A 21896-nucleotide genomic window follows, 5' to 3' on the forward strand; every position below is an offset into this window, starting at 1 on the left:
AATGACTTTCTTGCTTGAATTCTTTTTATCAAAAATAAGTTTCCATACACTGTCAAGACGTCTATTGCCTCACTTTTCTGCTTGGTAATTCTGATGGAAAAGTTTTCAGGAAACATCCAGGAAGTTTTGCCTAATTAAAAATTTAAAGAGACTAAGTTCATCTTTTCAAATAAAGTATCCCCAAAACATGTTTCCTTAACTTATGAGAACAGTAATAATAATAATAATAACAAAAGAACAACCTTTTTTTTGTTTCATGTGACATCCATGGGCCAGGCTCTGTGCTAGATGCTTTGCAAGCTTTATCTCTCTTAAGATGAAAAAAACAAAAACCAAAAACACTAGAGGTAGCTGCTGTTATCCCTACTTATAGCTTATCAAACCGAAAACTAAGGTTCAGAAAGGCAAAATAAAGTCAAGCAGTTAGTATATATCTAAGTATTCACCCACAGGTCTGGAGAGTTACAAAGTCCTCTCTCTGCTAAGCTTCAGGCAATGGCCCTAACCTCTGAAGCCTCTCTGTCCTCTGCCCATCATAGGCTTGGATGCCCCCAGCCAGATCGAGGTGAAAGATGTCACAGACACCACTGCCTTGATCACCTGGTTCAAGCCCCTGGCTGAGATCGATGGCATTGAGCTGACCTACGGCATCAAAGACGTGCCAGGAGACCGTACCACCATCGATCTCACAGAGGACGAGAACCAGTACTCCATCGGGAACCTGAAGCCTGACACTGAGTACGAGGTGTCCCTCATCTCCCGCAGAGGTGACATGTCAAGCAACCCAGCCAAAGAGACCTTCACAACAGGTAAAAGGCCTCCCCCTGTTAACAGATACAATAAAGGAAAGATTGAAAGATTTCCATCCCACTGCATGTTGGGGTATCTTCCAGGCTCATTTTACAGTACGAAAAATGAAAGGGGTATTTCTACTCCTGTAAATTTTAAAATATTGTAGCAATTTATTAATTAATTTTTCAAAAAAATTCCAAATAACCTTCCAAAGCACTTTTGGGGGTGGGGGACATATGTAGAAGATGCTGGTCTGATATTCTCAGACAAAAGTTCTGGTTAAAATAAAGTTCAAATAAATATTTTTAAAGTAAAATACGGTATATGGAAAACATATATGACAAATGAGCCTCCTAACACTTTAGCCTATGGCATTATTTTAAAAGTTCAAAAGTGTCAATTTTTCATTCAGTAAATATTTTTCAGAGCTCAGTAAGTACTTTGTGAGTTATTAGAAATATGATGAGGAGGCCGGGCGTGGTGGCTCACGCCTGTAATCCCAGCACTTGGCAGGCTGATGCAGGCAGATCACAAGGTCAAGAGATGGAGACCATCCTGGCCAACATGGCAAAACCCTGTCTCTACTAAAAGTACAAAAATTGGGGTCGGGCGCAGTGGCTCACGCCTGTAATCCCAGCACTTTGGGAGGCCGAGGTGGGCAAATCACGAGGTCAGGAGATTGAGACCATTCTGGCTAACACAGTGAAACCCCATCTCTACTAAAAATACAAAAAAAATTAGCCAGGCGTGGTGGCGGGTGCCTGTAGTCCCAGCTACAGGCTGAGGCAGGAGAATGGCATGAACCCAGGAGGTGGAGCTTGCAGTGAGCCGAGATCGCGCCACTGCATTCCAACCTGGGTGACAGAGCGAGACTCCGTCTCAAAAAAATAAATAAATAACTGGGCGTGGTGGTGTGCTCCTGTAATCCCAGGTACTCGGGAGGCTGAGGCAGGAGAATCACTTGAACCTGGGAAGCAGGGGTTGCAGTGAGCCGAGATCGCACCAACGCACTCCAGCCTGGTGACAGAGCGAGACTCTGTCTCAAAAAAATAAATTAAAGAATGAAATATGATGAGAAAATGCAAAAGACCAGTTTTTACACTCATGAGCTTATTTTTAAGTCTTTGCATTGTTTCTTTAACCACAAAGTCTGAGAAAAACACAAATGACTAAAGTGTCGCACTCATCCGTAATAGGGAAATGTGCCAAATCTGTAGCACTTGTTTAGATTTGCACATCAACTATGGGGACAGATGAGTGTGCTGAGAATTTTGTAATTTCTCTCCAGTTCCAGGCACGTTTCATATGTCAGCTTGAGCTGTCAAAGACTCCTGCTCTCTTGTGACTGATATGTTCAGTACAAATGTTCCTTCTCTCAAACAGGCCTCGATGCTCCCAGGAATCTTCGACGTGTTTCCCAGACAGATAACAGCATCACCCTGGAATGGAGGAATGGCAAGGCAGCTATTGACAGTTACAGAATTAAGTATGCACCCATCTCTGGAGGGGACCACGCTGAGGTTGATGTTCCAAAGAGCCAACAAGCCACAACCAAAACCACACTCACAGGTGAGCTCTGCATCTCTGCAAGCCTGAGCCAGCCAGCCCTAGAGGGCCCTTAAAGGATGGGCACCTGCTCCCACATGTCCCCATTTGTAACCCTCAGAAATAAGTCCAATTTCCTGAAATACTGCTTATTGGATTGCAGTGAGTTCTTTTGTAAAACATTCCGAAAATTTGTTGTAGCCTCCAGAGACCAACTCAAAGCCATTTTTATCATCCTCTGAAAGTCTCTCTGATTTCAGGATGAATCTCAACTTGCACATTCTCTCCTTAGGTCTGAGGCCGGGAACTGAATATGGGATTGGAGTTTCTGCTGTGAAGGAAGACAAGGAGAGCAATCCAGCGACCATCAACGCAGCCACAGGTGAGGCACACCTGGAATTCCCATCCCACTGAGCTGGTGCTGGGCAGATGAGACAGAGCCAATGTGGCCAAAACCTATTTAAAGAGAAAAAGTAGAAGCCTGGAGGAGAAAGGGCCCTGTAGTACCATCTAGCCCCAATGTCGAAATTCAAAAGGAACATAAGTACGGTCCATCTGTATGATGCCAACATCATCCCCTGTATGGAAAAGGGGACTGGGGATTTTGTGGTTGTTGTTGTTGTTGTTGTTGTTGTTGAGATGGAGTATCGCTCTGTCACCAGGCTGGAGTGTAGTGGCATGATCTCAGCTCACTGCAACCTCCGCCTCCGGGGTTCAAGAGATTCTCCTGCCTCAGCCTCCCGAGTAGCTGAGACTACAGGTGCACACCACCACGCCCAGCTAATTTTTGTATTTTTAGTAGAGATGGGGGTTTCACCATGTTGGCCAGGATGGTCTCGATCTCTTGACCTCATGATCCGCCCACCTCGGCCTCCCAAAGTGCTGGGATTACAGGCATGAGTCCCTATGCCCAGCCGGGATTTTTTAAAGAAAAATTGGAACCAGGCTTTGTAAGAAATTCATGAACATTTGTTAAGTTGGTAATCAGTTGCATCTTTTAAATAAACCATTATCTAGTCCAAACACAACTGTGGGGTTTTCTCTGAGAAAACACCTAACTTTTATACCCCTGTCAAGCAGATTATAAGTAACAGGATTGTAGTTTAAAGTCCAGGCCCTGCACTTACCTATTGTATCCTGTAGCCACAGCTTGTAGGTGAGGATGCTGAGGGGCTACCTGATTTGAGGTCATTGATTCTTTCCTCAAGATTTTTTTTTTTTCCATTTTTCTGGGAAGTTTGCACTGCAAAAAGAAAATTCCTCCTCTGCCTCTCCCCCAGCCCCCAGCTTACCTCCCCGCAGGCCCTATGAGGAAGAAGGAGGCTAGTGTGTAAAGAGGAGATGGATCATCATTGAGCTTCCACATTATGCGGGATGCAAGTCTGGGCATTTACATGCCAATTCTTTTTTTTTAATGTTTTGATTTTGAGATAATTGTAGATTCACATGCAATTGTGAGAAAGCATACAGAGAGATCCCCTGTGCCCATCACCCAGGTTCCCCCAAGGGTAGCGTCTTTCATAAATGTAGACTAATATAACAACTGAGAAATTGACATTGGCGTAATCTGTCCACTCTATTTATATTTCACCAGTTTTGCATACACTCATTCGTATGTGTGTGTATATACTTAGTTCTATGCAATTTTATCACACATGTAGATTTGTGAATGCACTGCTAGAGTCAAGATACAGAACAGTCTTACTACAAGAATCCCACATGCTACCCTTTGCAGTCACAGCCACCTCCCTCCCTTTGCCCCTCTGCCTAACCCTGGGCATTCATTTATCTGTTCTTCATCTCTATGATTTTGCCATTTCAAGGAATGCTGCATAAATGGGATCCTACACATATTAGTCCATTTGAGTTACTGTAACAAGAATAAGAATACCTTAGACCAAGTAACTTATAAACAGAAGAAATTTATTTCTCACAGTTCTGAAGGCTGCGATGTCCAAGATCAAGATGCCAGCAGATTTGGTGCCTGATGAAGGCCTGCTTTCTGGCTGACAGCAGGCCATCTTTTTACTGTGTCCTCACAGGACAGAAGGGGCAAGGTCTCTTTTATAAGGGCACTACTCCCATTCATGAGGCCTCCCAAAGGTCCCTAGATCCAAATGTCTTCACATTGGGGATTAAGTTTCAACATAAGAACTTTAGAGAGGCACAGACATTCAGTGCATAGCAATACAGCATGTAACATTTTGAAACTGGCTTTTTTTCCTTCAGCATAATTCTCTCGAGATTCATCTAAATTGCTCCTTTTATCAATAGTTGGTTCCTTTTAACTGCTTTAAATCTGAGTAGCATTTTATGGAATGGATATTCCATGACATTACTTTTAATCTTCTCAGACTCCGATGGGGTCACGTGGGTGATGTATAATTAGACCTATTTTACAAAAGTAAAAAGAGAGACCCAGAGATGTGACTCTCCTGTGGTTCCTCAGCTCCTCTGTGGCAGACCTAAGACTCCAGCCCAGACGCAGTTGACTTTCAGCCCCAGAAGCAGCCCTGCCTTGCAGCCTGAAGAGCATTCATCTCTCTGTTCTCCTCCCAGAGTTGGACACGCCCAAGGACCTTCAGGTTTCTGAAACTGCAGAGACCAGCCTGACCCTGCTCTGGAAGACACCGTTGGCCAAATTTGACCGCTACCGCCTCAATTACAGTCTCCCCACAGGCCAGTGGGTGGGAGTGCAGCTTCCAAGAAACACCACTTCCTATGTCCTGAGAGGCCTGGAACCAGGACAGGAGTACAATGTCCTCCTGACAGCCGAGAAAGGCAGACACAAGAGCAAGCCCGCACGTGTGAAGGCATCCACTGGTGAGTCTGCCCTGAGCTTCCTCCAAACTCTAGGTTAATTCTGAGGTTAGCAGATCTCCTTAGCCAGGGTGTCCTCACATGAGAAAGCCAAATGCAAAAGCAAGCCACTTTCTCCATCCCTGAAGCCCCTGAACACCACTTTGAAAGGGCTGCTTACTCGTCTTTTCTACCTCCTGTCAACTGATACAGCAAATTTCCCCCACTGGGAAATAGGGGTTTTAAAACATTTCTTCCTAGGAGAACTTTAAACATCAGGGTTTGTGTTTGCATTTAACTATTATTTTTGTTTTCTTTTTTTAACTGGGCATCACAGCATCTTTTAAATTGTTTCTTGTTTATTTCCTTCTTTTAGCCTAACAGTTAATTTACTTTTCATTTTACTTCATTTAAAGATGACCAAGATGTTGGTAATAATTTTTTTTTTTTTGGTTATTTTCTACAAACTGTTTTTATTCCAGGTCTTTTGCTTTCTGCCAAGTTTACCCCTGAAGAGTGGCACACGGCCCTTTGAGACTTCCATGGTGCCCTCTCATTTTCTCTTTTCTCTTAGTCATTAAGACATTAACCTAGTTTGTCTATGACAACAGCTTAATCCTGACATTGCGGCCCATGCAACTTGTGTCCATTCTGGCCCATGCAACCTGTTCACTGAACCTGCTGCCATGCTTACTCGGTGGCTAAACTGAAGAGACAACCAGGTTTTTAAAATATTTCTTCCTGTATGAAAAATAAGCCTATTCAATTTTGGCCACCAAATATTCGAAATGTATAGGTGGAAAATGTTACTTTTCCAGGGTTTGGCAAGTAATAGTCTTTACTTCCAATTTAATTAGTAGGCATGTATTGAGTACCTACTGCATACATTGTACCGTACTGATATTTGAGGAAAAGTAGTTCCCAAAGTCAGCATTGTTATGTGGCCTCATTTGTGCCTGCTCATAGTGCTTGCGGAAGACTAGATACTCAGAATGCTAGACAGAACTCGAGAAAAAGAGTATCCAAGGAAATCAGGAGAGCTGGCAAAGGTGTTATGGCAAGAGATGTTATTCCAGTTGAAGCTTGATATGCAAGAAAAGGGTTAGAAGTGTGGACATATTTGGAAATGGCTTGAAGAGTCTTTCTCACAATATCTTCAGTCTCAAATCACAGTCACTTACTTAAGATAGAAGTTGGTTTTCTTTCTTATAAAATGAATCTGGAGCTGGGAGGCACAGGGATAACTTAGTAGTTTCAAATTGTCAGGCACCCAGGCTGCTTCTGTCTTTCTTTTCCAGCATTTTTAGTCCTTGGCTTCCATTCTCAAAGTCATCTCAGTGTCACAACATGGCTGCTGTAATACAGCCATTACATCTGTGTTCTAGGCAGCATAAGGGAGGAAGAACCAAAACTCCCAAAGAGGAGTACCTTCTGGGTGAGTCTTTCTGGAAACCCCACCAATCACTTCTCCCCATAGTTCATTGGCCACTCCTAGCTGTAAGGGAGGCAGGGAAAGGTAGTCTTCTGTCTGAACATGTTACTTCCATATAAAATTGAGGTCATTTGTAAGAGAGAAATTTGGCAGACAATGAGCAGTCCCTGCCAGAGTCTGAAATGAGTTTACGTGGTCAATTCTGTTGACTCTGCATTGACTGCTTCCCACCCAACTATAAGATGTTTATAAAGGATGCTCTGAAAGAATAGTTTAATTAAAAAATAAGCTGGGGGGCGGGGATAGAACCAAGAAGAAATAAATCTATAGTAGAGATTTCAATTTCAGCTTTATAAACATGAGCTTGTTATAAAGTGTCAAGGGGCAACAAATGAATCAGAAATACCCAAAAGATGAAATCCCTCTCTTTTCTTTCTCTTTCTCTCTCTTTCTTCCCTCTTCCCTCCCTCCTTCTCTTCTTCCTCCTCCTCCTTCCTCTGCCCCTCTCTCTTAGCTTTCTCTTGAGTTTGATAAATGCTGTATCTAAGAGAGATTCCTATTGCCCCTCAATCATTCCACCTTCTGGTGATGGCCACATTGCCTCCTTCCTCCAGTGAGAAAGCCTCACACCTGCGCAGTCACTGAAGAAGTTTTATCTCCCTAAGATCCTGAGGTGTGGGGCTTCTCCACTAGAGAAAGGAGGTAATGTGGCTATAACCAGGAGATTTACTAGCTAGAATTATTCTGTTTCTGAATGAGAGCCCCATATTGGCATTCCAAAGCCTCAGCAGTTGCATTTCCCCACCACGCCTCCTTAATGCCATTTCAAAGATATCATGTTTCATATTTAAAGACATTCTTCAGTGTGGGAAAAATGTGCAAAGTTCTTTTTATTGGTTCTTCTCCACTGTCCACAGACTATTTCCCCCATCCCTTTCTCCACAGGAAAAAATATATCTGTTTCATTTAAGGTGAAGCAGACGTTTCTTTCCCTCCTTGAATTCTAACTTTTAAAGCCTTCTGCATTCACTCAGTCAATAAAATACTATCACCATGCTCTGTGCTAAGTTCTGGGGTTGCTAGAGCAAAGAAGACGGGTATTTAATTCCAAGGAACTCACTGTGTAGCGAACAAACAGACACTGAGATAACATTCTGCTCATTACGATCGATGGTACAGAGGGTGCAGCCAGTGCTCAGGAGACACTGGATCTAACTTCAGAGAATCAGGAAAGGCTTACAATGGGAAGACGCTTTTGGACAGAGACATAAGAGGCAAACATAGATGTGTTAAATGGAATAGCTAAAGAAGTAGAAGCCCAGGCACCTGACCTTGGTAAGCATAGAGGAAGAAAGAAAACAGGAAAAGTGAGAGCTCTTGGGTGAAGGAGCCATGTGGCTATAAGTCCTGAAATGTTGCAGAGTTTTAGGTTCAACCATCAGAAGCAAGAACCTTCCAGCTCTGTATCACTGGATTCTTAATAGCAGAAGCCTGTCAGGTGCCACTCAATGTCTGTGGGGCTTACAGAGAAAAATGAAGAATCAGTGGCCCTGAAGAATTTTTCCTAGGGAATTCCAGGGTTTTACTGATGGATTGGGCCATAATGTAAGTCTTTTTCTTGATGTGGCACCATACTAAAAATATGCATAACCTGGCCACCTATCACACCTCTCGCCCAAAGACCCAGCCATGGGTTACAGGGCCCTACAGAATCTGGCACGGCCGGCTCATCCTCTGACCTCAGTCCTGCCACTCATTCCCTTGCTCACTTCACCACGGCCTCTTGGGCCTTCACACTGTTCCTTAAGCTTGCTGAGCCTGCTCCCACCCTCGGGCTTTGGAGTGTGCTGCTCCCACTCCCTGGATACCACTCTTTTCCCAGCACTTCACAGAGCATCCTCCCTCATTTCACTCAGCAGCTCAGGTATGACCCAGAACAGAGGGCTTCTCTGACCAGCAGCCTAAAAAGGCACCCCCATCCTGATCTACCCCTTCAAGCTGCTCTAGGTTTCCTTGTGAAACTTATCTGCCTTGATATTATGCAAGTATTGGTTTACTATAATATCTATGGCCTGCCTCCCCATCAGTGAGCAGAATGTAAGGACTGACTCCATCATCCACTGCTGAATCCCAGTGCCCTGAAGGCAGACAAGTATGTGGTATGAGCTTCATGAGTGTTTAGGGACCCTGGCTACTTCAGAGTCAGCATTTCCATAGAATCTTCTGATTCTTCCCTTCCACCTCTGCATTAACACCCCAATTCTTTCCTTAAGGCATAAGGGAAATCATTCCCTTGGAAAGTCTTCAATTCCGCTTAATCTGGATAGAAAAGGAAGGAAGGAAGGAAAGAAGGAAGGGAGGAAGGAAGGGAGGGAGGGAAGGAGGGAGAAAGGAAGGAAGGAAGGAAGGGAGGGAGGGAGGGAGGGAGGGAGGGAGGAAGGAAGGAAGGAAGGGAAGGAAAGAAGGGAGGAGGGAAGAACGAAAGGTACCGTGTCTGTTGGCATTTAAAAAAATTAGTGTGTACCAGGCATCATTCCCTCTCCTCCTCTCCCATTCCCTCCCTTCTCTTTCCCTCTCCTCCACTCTATTCTCCTCCCCTCTACTTCCTCCCTTCTCCCCTCTTCTCTCTCCTCTCCTCTCTCTCCCTTTTCTCTCTGCTTTTGTACTCTCATAAACCCAACTAAACCCTGCTTAAGGTCAAAGCCATGAATTTGCTGCATGCCATAAGAGACAGGAGGCAGGGGTGATAGGTAGAAACATAAAGCCAGCAAAGCATCTTTTCATAGCAACATAAGCCTTGACAGTGACAACCCAGTAGCTCTCAGGAATTTTGGAAGAAGAGAGGTGGAATTTTGTTTTTAGCCACAGCTACCAGTAATACAGAACATTCTGCTCTTATTTGCTATTTTGATTTTCTCACAGACCAAACTGAAATTTATTCAAATATTTATTCATCCAGCAAATATTTATTTCATACCTACTGTGGGTCAGGCGATGCCGGTGTATAGAAGAGAAAGAAACAGCTTCTCTTCTCAAGAAATGGTGCACGTTGCTATAAGAGAGAGAACCAAAACCCAAATTATAACACTGTAGCTTATCTGTTTTAGAGGGATTTGTGGGAGGCTGCAGGAGCATACAGACAGGTACCCATCACAGACCTAAGCAAAGGGAATGAAAAGCATTGGAGAAGGCTTTTTGGAAGAAGTGATGTTTAGTTGAGTTCTGAAAAAGAAAAGGGTCTGGGCAAGTGGAGAAAGAGTAATGACATTTCCAGCAGAGGGAATAGCATCTGAAAAGCTGAAAAGCATGAGAAACTTTACCTTAGTGAACTGCAAGCTATACAGTCCTGCTATATGATAGAGTGGGAAAACAGTAGGGTAGGAGGCTAGAGACATCATCAGGGGCATCTGCAAAGGGGCTTGGTTCTTGGCAGTTACAAAGAAATCACTGAATGTTTTAAGGCAGCCAAGGCTTCTCATTTCAATTGTCTTATCTCTGAGAGATGAGAGTAAAGCCACTGAAGATACCCTTTGGGGTTGTCAGGCTTGGATGTGACCATGTCCCTGCTGTGGGAGAATCACTCTTTCTCCCCTAAGTGGACGCTGAAGTGAGTTCCTCATCAAGCCAGCACTTGGTAATCACTATCTAGAAGATGGTAACAATCTACAGATTTTTAAGTTGGCACTGTCAGAAATTCCTCCAGACCAGCTGCTCAACCCACCAGGAGCACAGCAATGGGTTTCAAAATTCTGATTTCCCAGGCCCACTGACATTGTTCAGAGGGTAGATTCCAGTGCACAGCTGTAAGAAGAAGACAACAGCCTTTTGATAAAGAAATGCCAAGAAATTCAGTGTGGAATCTATAATGGAAACACTTGGCTTCTAGGGCAGTAAGTCCACAGTATGTCATTTGCAGTTGAAATGTGGAGCCAGCATTTATGTGAAGCCTCTTGGTCCTCATCTCAACTATTGTCCACTGTATTTTTTATTCATAATATTCCCCCTTCTTTCATAATTCTGACCCCCTCTCTCTTTAATTTAGCTACTGATTTTATTTGTGGAAGTTGTACCTTTTACTCACTTGGCTAGCATTTATTTAATAAAGGGATCTGGGTGGGGCACACATAGCATCCACTACTGACATGGCCACAGTACTGCCTCTCTGAGTTATAAACCAATGCTCTTTCTTGATTTGCCTACCAAAAAAAAAAAAAAAAGTAGAGAAATAGCCAAAAGTGTTAGCAGAAGTACCAACACCATCACTATTACTATTTACTGAACAACATGACATTATGTAAAAAAAAATCACTCTATCGACTATATGAACAGATGAAACAGGATGTGGGGACAATTAGATGAAAGTATCAGTGGCATATTAAATATATGATTCAAAGAGATAAGATGATTCTCATTAGGAAGAGACATTTTCCAACGTGCATCTTTTCTCTCCATCCATCTCTTGCCACAGCTTAATGGGCAATCCACAATCTCATTCCCCCACCCCCAGTAAGGTAACTTTCCCAGTATCTCTTTCAAGGGGGCATTTAAAATTTATTTCATAGAAAAAAATGTTTTATGTAACAATTAGACATAAGGATTAAAAGATAGACACCCGTAGAAAAAAGACAGTAACTTAATTCACACGAAGGGGTACATTGTCAATGACAGATTAGTTCCTGACAGGTGGACAGCAGAGGAACAAAAACAGGAAAGTGGGATAAGAAGGAGAGCTAAGAAGACATAGGGTTGATTTAATTTTCACTTAGCTCTGTTTTTGTCCTATATCTCTTTCTGTATCAGGACTGCTGAAATATTTGAGAAGGACATGCTCTTGAGTTTAGTTGTGCTTAAATCCTAATGTCAAGGGTATAATCACTATATCCGGGGAACTGTTTCTGGCCTCACAAGGCCCAGCAGGATTAAAGGTAGTTGACACCTCCTTTCTTTTCCTAAATCTAGATACATCACTTGCAGTTTGGGGTCCTCCCTTTCTCATAAAGACCATGTTTAGGTGGTTAAGAACTGCTTTGGAGCCTCCTGTGTAAGCTTTAGGACATGAGTCGGGGTTAAAGAGGAGTCTGTATTCAAGATCAAGTATTGCAAACATTTTCTGTAAAGGGCCAGATGGTAAATATTTTAGACTTTATAGGCCAGAGAGTTTCCATCACAATTATTCAACTGCACATTTTGTAACACAAAAGCAGCCATCAACAATATATAAGTGAACAAGCATGGCTATGCTCCAATAAAACTTTATCTGTGGCACCAGAATTGGAATTTTATATGACTTGCATGCACCATGAAATAATATTCTTCTTTGGATTTATTTCCCGACCATGTAAAAAAGTAAGAAAAACTGTTGTTAGCTTGCTGACTACCAAAATAAGCAGCTGGCCAGATGTGGGCCTCAGGTAACAGTTTGCGGACCTCTGTTCTCGATCAAACAAAATTTGAAGAAGTGTATGCTCTGACAATATGAAACAAGCAGGAAGAATGTTCCCCAGAACTTAGAAATGTCTGAGTTAAATCAATTCCAGAAAAGAAATGTTTTCTCCTCTGAAAGGATATCCTCAATCAAATTCCAAGCTAAGATTTTCAACTTAGTAGCCTGCTCTAATGGACACATAAGGCTCATTTGAAATTAGCAGCAATGTGAAGTATAAATAGAAAAAAACAGTTTGTTCTTTTAAATGATTTAAAGTCAGTTTCTACTCTCTAGTTTACAGGATCCATTTCCAGAGAAATACTTTCCTTCCTAAACTATGCAAAGTCCACTTAAGCTCAGCCCTGGGCAAATTATCTCCCTTAAGTCAGGTTGAGACCAGTGAGTTTTTACGGAATTTCGTGCATTCGGGAGATGAATGAACAGGGTGCATTCAGTTTTACTTGAGCTTCATAAGATCTGCTTCTCCCAGGACCTCTTTCTTTTTTCTAATAAGGAACAGTTTTTCAAAGCCTTATCACCTTCCTTAGCTCAGCCTTAATAATACTGTGTCGATGTGTCTCTGATCTTTACCAATATGATCTATGTAAATGATTTGAACGCTAGAAACTGACGAAATCCCAATATAAACTATACAACAGACCTCCCATAGGATATTGAGGCAGCACAAAAAAGAAGAGGCTTTTTTTTTTTTTTTTTTTTGAGATGGAGTCTCATTCTGTCACCCAGGCTAGAGTGCAATGACTCAATCTTGGCTCACTGCAACCTCAACCTCCAGGGCTCAAGCAATTCTCCTAACTCAGCCTCCCAAGTAGCTGGGATTACAGGCTCACACCACCACACCCAGCTAATTTCTGTATTTTTTGTAGACACGGGGTTTCGCCATGTTGTCCAGGCTGGTCTTGAACTGCTGACCTCATATGATCTGCCCACCTTGGCCTCTCAAAAAAGAAGGGTATCTAAGAAGAGCCAATTGTCTCAAAATACAGAAGGTCGGACAGCTCAAACCAAGACCCCCAGAGTAACTGAGGGCCACCCCATTATGATGCAAGACATGTTCCAAAATGAAAACTGAAGCTCAGAGCATCACTAACATAGACATATAGTTTTCTAAATCTGCAGGACACTGATCAATAGGAAAATACCATTTCCAAGAGAAAAACCCAAATATGCATGAAGGCAAAAGAAATTTTGTTTGTTTGTTTTGAGACAGAGTCTCACTCTATCCCCCAGACTGGAGTGCAATGGCGCCATCTCAGCTCACTGCAACCTCCACCTTCTGTGTTCAAGTGATTCTCCTGCCTCAGCCTCCTGAGTAGCTGGGATTACAGGTGCCCACCACCACTCCTGGCTAATTTTTGTATTTTTAGTAGAGACAGGGTTTCACCATGTTGGCCAGGCTGGTCTCGAACTCCTGACCTCAAATGATCCACCCACCTCGGCCTCCCAAAGTGCTGGGATTACAGGCTCGAGCCACCGCACCCGGCCACAAAAGAAATATGACATTGTTGTCCTGCTGGTGTTTTAATAGGGACAGCACCAGTAGGGGATGCAGTGAACAAAGCCTGGCACTTGGACTGCAATGGCCTATAGATGTGGCATTGGGTTTGCCATTCCCAGGTTCTCAGAAGCAAAACTTTCTGAGGAATAGTTTAACTGACCCCATCTCTGTCATTATTCAGAACAAGCCCCTGAGCTGGAAAACCTCACCGTGACTGAGGTTGGCTGGGATGGCCTCAGACTCAACTGGACCGCAGCTGACCAGGCCTATGAGCACTTTATCATTCAGGTGCAGGAGGCCAACAAGGTGGAGGCAGCTCAGAACCTCACCGTGCCTGGCAGCCTTCGGGCTGTGGACATACCGGGCCTCAAGGCTGCTACACCTTATACAGTCTCCATCTATGGGGTGATCCAGGGCTATAGAACACCCGTGCTCTCTGCTGAGGCCTCCACAGGTATCTCTTTCCTTTCTATTTATAGCTTCTGTTTTTCCCAGCAGGAAACTGCCCGTGAATAATCAGACACGACTAGCTTTGGAATGGACTTGTTCTGCCACTACTTATGTCTATGGGGTCTAATTGTGACACCAGGCCATCACGCTACAGAACCCCAAGGCAACTTTTAATACTTCACTCCACATGAATGACACCCTTGGGAGTTGTACAGAGCTCAACCTGCAGGACTAAACACACAGCTCCCATGGAGAGGGCCTTTAGCTCCATAAACAGCCTCCCTCCTGTTAAAGGACGTTAAGGCACTATATATGAAAGGGAAAGAAAATCACAAAATTCTCTCATCTGCTGAGGGTTAAGGCAATTCTTTAAGATTTAAAAAACAAACAAAAACAAATATTTTCCTGCTCTTTCCTCTCTTTGCTCCATTTCTAAAATTTAAAGAGTTGCATGATGCATGTTTATCTAAAGAAAGTCACATTTTTTCAGTAATATTATTATTCAGCTTATTCTTGTGTTAAAGATTCCCTGGATCTTGTGTGATTTGATCACTAAACTAGTTCTTTGTCCTTCTCCAGGGAAAACTCCCAATTTGGGAGAGGTCGTGGTGGCCGAGGTGGGCTGGGATGCCCTCAAACTCAACTGGACTGCTCCGGAAGGGGCCTATGAGTACTTTTTCATTCAGGTGCAGGAGGCTGACACAGTAGAGGCAGCCCAGAACCTCACGGTCCCAGGAGGACTGAGGTCCACGGACCTGCCTGGGCTCAAAGCAGCCACTCATTATACCATCACCATCCGTGGGGTCACTCAGGACTTCAGCACAACCCCTCTCTCTGTTGAAGTCTTGACAGGTATTCTAGACGAATTCACTAATTCACTTCCTCCCCTTTGTCTCTGCTCGGGAGGAATCAAAGCACTTTCTTGCTTTAAACTGGAATCAGCTCCTACCACATTGGGGAAATACCAGTGAATCATCTCTGCTTCTTCCTAAATGTCACATCCCTTATTTGGCTAAGTCCTAGTTGTAGCCCAGTTCCATGGAAAATTCCACCTACTCCTCCTTTAAAAAAGTGAGAGGTGGCTTTTCTTTCAAAGTAAGTTTCAGTCACAATATCTAAAAAGTTGGAAAGCCCAACCTGTAAATGAAGAAAAAATAGCTCTGAGCTCATGAGCTCATTTTAAGAACACCAAAGGACTCCCCATAGCCCTATTTGTATGTCAAGAATAGAAATTGTGAACAATTCCTAAAACTACTTTTCATTCCCAAAAGCTGAATAGAAAAACCCTGGCTTTAGTGCCAACAGTTTGAGTGTGCTCAACACCTGCTGTAAATCATGCATCTATAATCAACACTAACCAGACAACTCATCCCAACCTTAGCCAAAATGCCATCTCACCTGAATCCCAGAGTGCAATTGCCTTTTTAAGTAACTCAGCAACTCTGTGTCCTTATGCAGAGGAGGTTCCAGATATGGGAAACCTCACAGTGACTGAGGTTAGCTGGGATGCTCTCAGACTGAACTGGACCACGCCAGATGGAACCTATGACCAGTTTACCATTCAGGTCCAGGAGGCTGACCAGGTGGAAGAGGCTCACAATCTCACGGTTCCTGGCAGCCTGCGTTCCGTGGAAATCCCAGGCCTCAGGGCTGGCACTCCTTACACAATCACCCTGCACGGCGAGGTCAGGGGCCACAGCACTCGACCCCTTGCTGTACAGGTCGTCACAGGTATATGACCCTCCTCCCAGACTGGAGACATGATAGGAGCCAGCATGTCATTGAAATAGAGAAAATTCCCCCGTGTGGCAGAATCCTACCCCAATGTTGTTGACAGACAGCGTGAATCTCTAACTCAGGAAGGTCTGTGTTGGAATTCCACCTCACTAGCTAAATATTCTTGGGACTATATGTGTATGTATATATATAGATACACATATATACACACACACAAATATATACTTATATATATTTGTGTGTGTGTATATATATATGTGTGTGTGTATATATAGATATATACTTTTTTTTTTTTTTGAGTCAGGGTCTCATTCTTTTGCCCAGGCTAGAATGCAATGGTGTGACCATGGCTCACTGCAGCCTCGAGCTCCTAGACTCAAGTGATTCTCCTGCCTCAGCCTCTACAGTAGCTGGAACCACAGGTGTGAGCCACCACACTCAGCTAAGTTTTTTGTATTTTTTGTAGAGATGGAGTTTCACCATTTTGCCCAGGCTGGTCGCAAACTCCTGGGCTCAAGCCATCTTCTCACCTTGGCCTCCCAAAGTGCTGGGATTACAGGCATGAGCCAGCGTGCCCTACCTCTATTCTTGGGTATATTTCTTTACATCCCTGAGCCTCCTTTTTGTATCTTTAAATCAGCAATGAACCCTACTTCAGGAAACTGTCGTGAGCAGTAAATAAGCTAATGAATGTCAGTGCTTAGTAAAGTGCCCATCACGTAGTAAATACTGAATAGCAAATAGCTAAATTTATCATACAGCAACAGAGTCATGATTTTTAAAATAGCACAAACATTAGGGCTGTGGCACAAAAATAAGATCAGAACTTTCTAGAAAAACCTTATTACTAGCCTCAGAGCCACCAACTAACACCCAACTGATAGGCAGATCTCTACATAATAACCTTTAGAAATGATGCAGTTAGCTTCTGCTGAAACTATCTAGGACTCTCTCCTCAACAGATACAAAAAGTAGGGACATTTCCAAGAAAGGACAGCCACCTTTGACTTCAATGCTTTTCATTTAATTTGGGAAGGAAAAACAATTCCTCTCAATTTTCCACCAAAAATGAGCTGCTCCATCTGTTATAAAAAACTGTGCTGTACATGAGGTTTCTAAAAATAGCTTCAAAAAGGGCTATGGGAAAAAGGGCCAACTTTTTGGTGATAAGGTTTCTGTGCTGAGCCCTAAGCCCATCCCTACTCTACATATGCTGCCTTTTGATAATGCAATCCAAATCACCCAATTCAAAACAATTGTTTTCCTTGCTCTTATATAACAAATAAACTTGGTGGTTGCTAGAAACTACATAAAATTCCAAAAATAAGGGGGCCAGGTTTTATTCCTGTGTTTCCTGGAATATCTTCAGATCAAACAAGAGCAAAAAGGGCCTTTGAGACAGGTGTGGCCTGTGTGCAAGATGCTCATATCTTCCTCTGTAGTCCGCAAACTTTTGTTTTTAGCAGTACAACTCCTTTTGCAAATGAAGTCTTCCAAGGAACCCTACTATTTGACAGATAAGTGAACAGCTGTTCTTGGTGAGCCTGGAAGTAAGAGGGGGATACCTCCACCCATGTTCTCAACACAGTTCTTCTAGAAAGCCCCAGATCTATGTGGAACACAGTTTGAAAATAACCCCTCTTAAAAGCAAGAGGTTGCTCAGAGGTTGCTCAGACTCTCACAGGGCATTGAATCCTTGGATACCCAAGAGCAAGTATCTATATCTTTCAACTATTTTTGGTTGAAATCCCTGCAGATATTCTCCTCCCTAACTTCTAACCCATGGCCACTTCAGCCTTCAAAACAGTGGCTGAGAGACTGCATTTAACCCTCAGAAGCATCCCACAAAACAATGGGTTTTTCCATATCCTAAATCCAAACTTTCTAAATCACCAATAACAACTACGTTAAATTTCCTTTCTACATTGTAGAAGCAGTAATAGTGGGTTCTGTTCTGCACCATTTACTGAGAAAAATCTCCTTTCTTTTAATTAAAAGTAGGCACACTCATTTCACACAAACAGCTTTGCTCTGTGATACAGCCATTCTTCCTTTAGACATAAAGTACGAGCAGAAAAAGGTGGAAGAAGAAACAAGCTGAGAACCCAGTACACAACTTTTGATCCCTGAAAGCTGATAAAAGACCAAAGAAGAAACATCATACTTGTTCACACCTGAGACAGCATACACTTTATCAACCCAGGCAGGTAGCCAGTGGCTAGTGATGAGATAATCTTTCTAATTATAAATAATGAAATAAAGCAGGGATTTCTCCCTGACATGAGTAAGAAATTCCAAGGGAAAACACTTGAACAATGATTTATTTATTAAGCTGACACTTATTGGGCACTTGCCATGTATCAGGTATGATACTAAGAAGTTGATAAATATTACCATTTAATCATCACGCAATCCCATGAAACAGTACCATCAACTCCATTTAAAGGTAAAGAGAGGGTGGCTCAGAGAGAAGCTGAGTGACATGCCCAAGATTATGCAGCTAGCAAATGCTAGTATTGGGATTCTAATCAAGGACTACTTGCCTCCAAATTCTGCACTTGTAACCATTGCTGTATCTCTTACCCTAACCCACAATCCTACTTTTCCATGTGAATTTCACCTGCTAGCAATGCATGCTCCTGGTGGGTTGTGCATTGGTGCAGATGTCTTTGCCATCTCAAGGATAAACCATGTAGATATTTCCCTTTCTGGCCATTTTCAACTCCTGAAGACAACTGTGGCCAGAGAACCACAGTTCAAATTGCAAATGCTCAGAGACCAAGAATTTAAAAAAAAAAATTATCTTTCCCCTTTCTCTCTTTCCTAGAGTTGGGCTGTGGGATGTTTGGTTTCCTCATTTTTGGTTTATAGAACTGACAAATACTTTTCTGTCCTTCTTCAGAGGAGCTCCCACAGCTGGGAGATTTAGCCGTGTCTGAGGTTGGCTGGGATGGCCTCAGACTCAACTGGACCGCAGCTGACAATGCCTATGAGCACTTTGTCATTCAGGTGCAGGAGGTCAACAAAGTGGAGGCAGCCCAGAACCTCACGTTGCCTGGCAGCCTCAGGGCTGTGGACATCCCGGGCCTCGAGGCTGCCACGCCTTATAGAGTCTCCATCTATGGGGTGATCCGGGGCTATAGAACACCAGTACTCTCTGCTGAGGCCTCCACAGGTACTTCCTCTCCCTGTCAATGCTTTCTCCCCAAGGTTCTTTGCTTCCTTTTCAAGAGATCATGCGCGGAGTCAGCATCTCGCCATAACTGAATCCTTTTCATGTGCCTTTCAGTGGCCGGCTGTGCATGCTCAGAGACCTCCCTGTTGGCTATGCCTTTGTCCTCATGCCTTTGCCATGTGGATGGTGAATGATGCAGGTGTTGCCCTTTCTGATCTCCAGCCCCCCAGCCTTTCACACTTTACCTGGCTGATTCTACATCTTTTTTGAATGATGAATTTTTGTTTCAGGAATCAGCCTGATGGTTTTAATTCACTTCTCCAGTGCTTGGAGATAACTAAAAGCTTCCCTCCCTATATATGAGTTCTGGTGGAACACAGATTATTCACTTCAGAGAGTCTTTTGCTAGTTGGAAATGGTGCTTTTCTATCTCTAAATCCCTCAAGGATATGGGTAGTGTGGTTCTTGCATGTAAGAAATGTTTCTTTAAAATGCACCCAGTATAATAAGAGAACTGAATTACCCTCCTCCGGGCAATTCTCTCAGATACTGAGTCATTGTTAGAACATCAAATTAGCAAATAGCTAGACCAGAAGGAAAAAAAAAGAAATTACACAATTATGACTGGAGACTGTACCAAAGAGAAAGCCATTCATTAGCACAAGTACACACAGCAGCTTTTGGAACAAGGAATGTCCTGGGCTATGAATGTCAAAGAACTGATACCCTTTTTGCTCTTTTAATCAAGAGTTTCTCTCTGGAGTGTTGGCCTTTGGATGGCAAACTCCCAGCCCCAGACCCAGGAGGGTGCATTATAGTTTACTCGTCACTCTACCCCTGTTACAAGACTTCAGTGTTTCCCGGGGGCCTGCCAAAGTCAGCAGCCTTCCTCTGACACAGTTTTCCGTTGCTCATCTTTATTATGTGCCTCCATGGGTTTGAAGCTCGGTAGAGACTATCGCTTCATTTTGCATATGACTGCCCCCCTTTTTAAATAATTATTGCAACTAAACTTTAATGCATACCTGTACATCCCAGTTGAATCTAGCAAGAGCATAGCTCTGCATTTTAACCTCAGTCATTTCACTAATTTTCACTGAGATAAAGAAACATAAAGCACAGGCAACCACTGCCAGGACGGTGACCCTGAAATGCCTAGAATTTGCAGCCAAGGCTACTCTGAAGGCACCCGGACCTCCTTTTTCTGAGACCCATAAACCATCCCTTCCCAGAAGGCAAAGTAATCACCCACCACTTCTGATCTTTTCTGCAGATCTTGTGGCTTGGGTGTCCTCAGTATTTTTATATGTGTGTGTTTTTCTTCTTAACAATAGCAACATTCTTGCCACTGATGAATTGGCCTATGGGCAGGAAGTTCCATAATCCCATCTGATCTGTATCTCAACAAATCTATTAGAAGGATCTCAGAGACCAGGAGCCTTCTTTCTTGCTAAAGAGACAGTACTAGCTTTTCGAACCCTGCTCCTACCTGCCCTCTGCATGTTTTATTCTTATGGTTGGGGAAAGCACTGGCAGGACCATCTTCAAGACAAAATGTTATTTCTTCGCTGAAAGGGATGGCCTAAACTGCCTTGCCTTGGCTTAGCCCTCTTGGTTGGCAATGCAATACTAGCCTTTTTGGCCCGCATAGCAGCAGTTAAGAGAGGACAAGCTATTTTAACAGAATATGAGAATGGCTGGCTGGTCCTTCTCTAAAGTATGAAAAAAATACCAAGAATTACACTGAGAAATTGGTAATTACCATTAAGTCACAAAATCAGAAGCCTCAAGTTACCACCTTGGGAGGAGGGTAATGGCCTCAGAATTATTTAGCCCTCATTTGAATAGATGAGAGCTCCTTCAAAGCAAAGAATGTCTGTGGAAGGCATCCAAGTAATCTTGGTTTCCTTAATGCAATTCAAGAGACTGGAAGTTGCCAGGACTCATATCTTTTGACCAGTGGCCAGCAACCCTGCGGTAGGGCTCCCAGAGGCAAGTGTGGTTAAGATGCAACAGTTCCTGATAAGATCATTCAGCACATCTTCTTGGCCAGAGCCTGATTATATGTGGCAACTGCACGTAGAGAAATCTAATTGCCATACCTTCCTTTTTCTAATTTCTTTTAACAAAACTGCTTTTTCTCTCCCTTTAGCACTAATTGATAACATTGCTTCCTTCCATCATAGCCCTGAACTATCAGATCTCTCTACCCAGCAATGGTTCTATTAACAACCTCAATCTTAAAACACAGCCAAATAATTAACTCAAATTTATTTTTTTCTTCTCCCCTACCCCTTCCTTTTACAGCCAAAGAACCTGAAATTGGAAACTTAAATGTTTCTGACATAACTCCCGAGAGCTTCAATCTCTCCTGGACGGCTACCGATGGGATCTTCGAGACCTTTACCATTGAAATTATTGATTCCAATAGGTTGCTGGAGACTGTGGAATATAATATCTCTGGTGCTGAACGAACTGCCCATATCTCAGGGCTACCCCCTAGTACTGATTTTATTGTCTACCTCTCTGGACTTGCTCCCAGCATCCGGACCAAAACCATCAGTGCCACAGCCACGACAGGTACATGTGCATTCTCCCATTTCTAACACACTCTCTCTACAGTCTTCTTTGCAGGGTGAAGCCTCTCCTTCTCCTCTCCCATTGATGTACAAGCCACAGGGCACTAACTCTTCCATGGTGCTAGGCTGGAGTGCTGTTTAACATAACTCTTTTCCAACAGCAGCCCAAATAATGGATTGCCATAAAGACATGTGCCTGATTTATCACTGACCAGGATGTTTACAGCATAAAATGTAGTTCAGTCTAGTTTGCCATATGGAATCTAAAGAAAAGAATTCTAACCTCTCATAACTAAAAAGCTATATAACTAGACCTGTTCTTGACTTTGAAAGATGTCTGCCTCAGTCAAAGAGGTCTTATAAATTTTATTTTGTATTATCTTAGTGTCTTTGTCTTCCTAGTCTCTTGGACCTCACAATACCCAAATATCCCAGTGATTTAA

The 21896-nt window shown here is 43.1% G+C and overlaps 1 protein-coding gene across 10 annotated transcripts in view; it reads left to right on the forward strand.

Moving 5' to 3' along the window:
* Window positions 1-21896, forward strand: part of TNC (tenascin C) — a 97240-nt gene that overhangs the window by 39247 nt on the left and 36097 nt on the right. For 4 of the 10 annotated variants that reach the window (XM_055117708.2, XM_003833079.7, XM_008958590.5 and 1 more), the window contains exons 7-15: window positions 540-809; window positions 2176-2361; window positions 2630-2719; window positions 4897-5160; window positions 13694-13966; window positions 14542-14814; window positions 15421-15693; window positions 18602-18874; window positions 21182-21454. In XM_055117708.2, coding sequence (XP_054973683.1) covers window positions 540-809; window positions 2176-2361; window positions 2630-2719; window positions 4897-5160; window positions 13694-13966; window positions 14542-14814; window positions 15421-15693; window positions 18602-18874; window positions 21182-21454 — 2175 coding nt within the window. The remainder of the gene's footprint in view (window positions 1-539; window positions 810-2175; window positions 2362-2629; window positions 2720-4896; window positions 5161-13693; window positions 13967-14541; window positions 14815-15420; window positions 15694-18601; window positions 18875-21181; window positions 21455-21896) is intronic. The other 6 variants (XM_008958591.6, XM_055117713.2, XM_063594249.1 and 3 more) reach the window with 3 other exon arrangements.

The sequence above is a fragment of the Pan paniscus genome, chromosome 11, assembly GCF_029289425.2.
Source record: "Pan paniscus chromosome 11, NHGRI_mPanPan1-v2.0_pri, whole genome shotgun sequence".
Classification (NCBI taxonomy): Eukaryota; Metazoa; Chordata; class Mammalia; order Primates; family Hominidae; genus Pan; species Pan paniscus.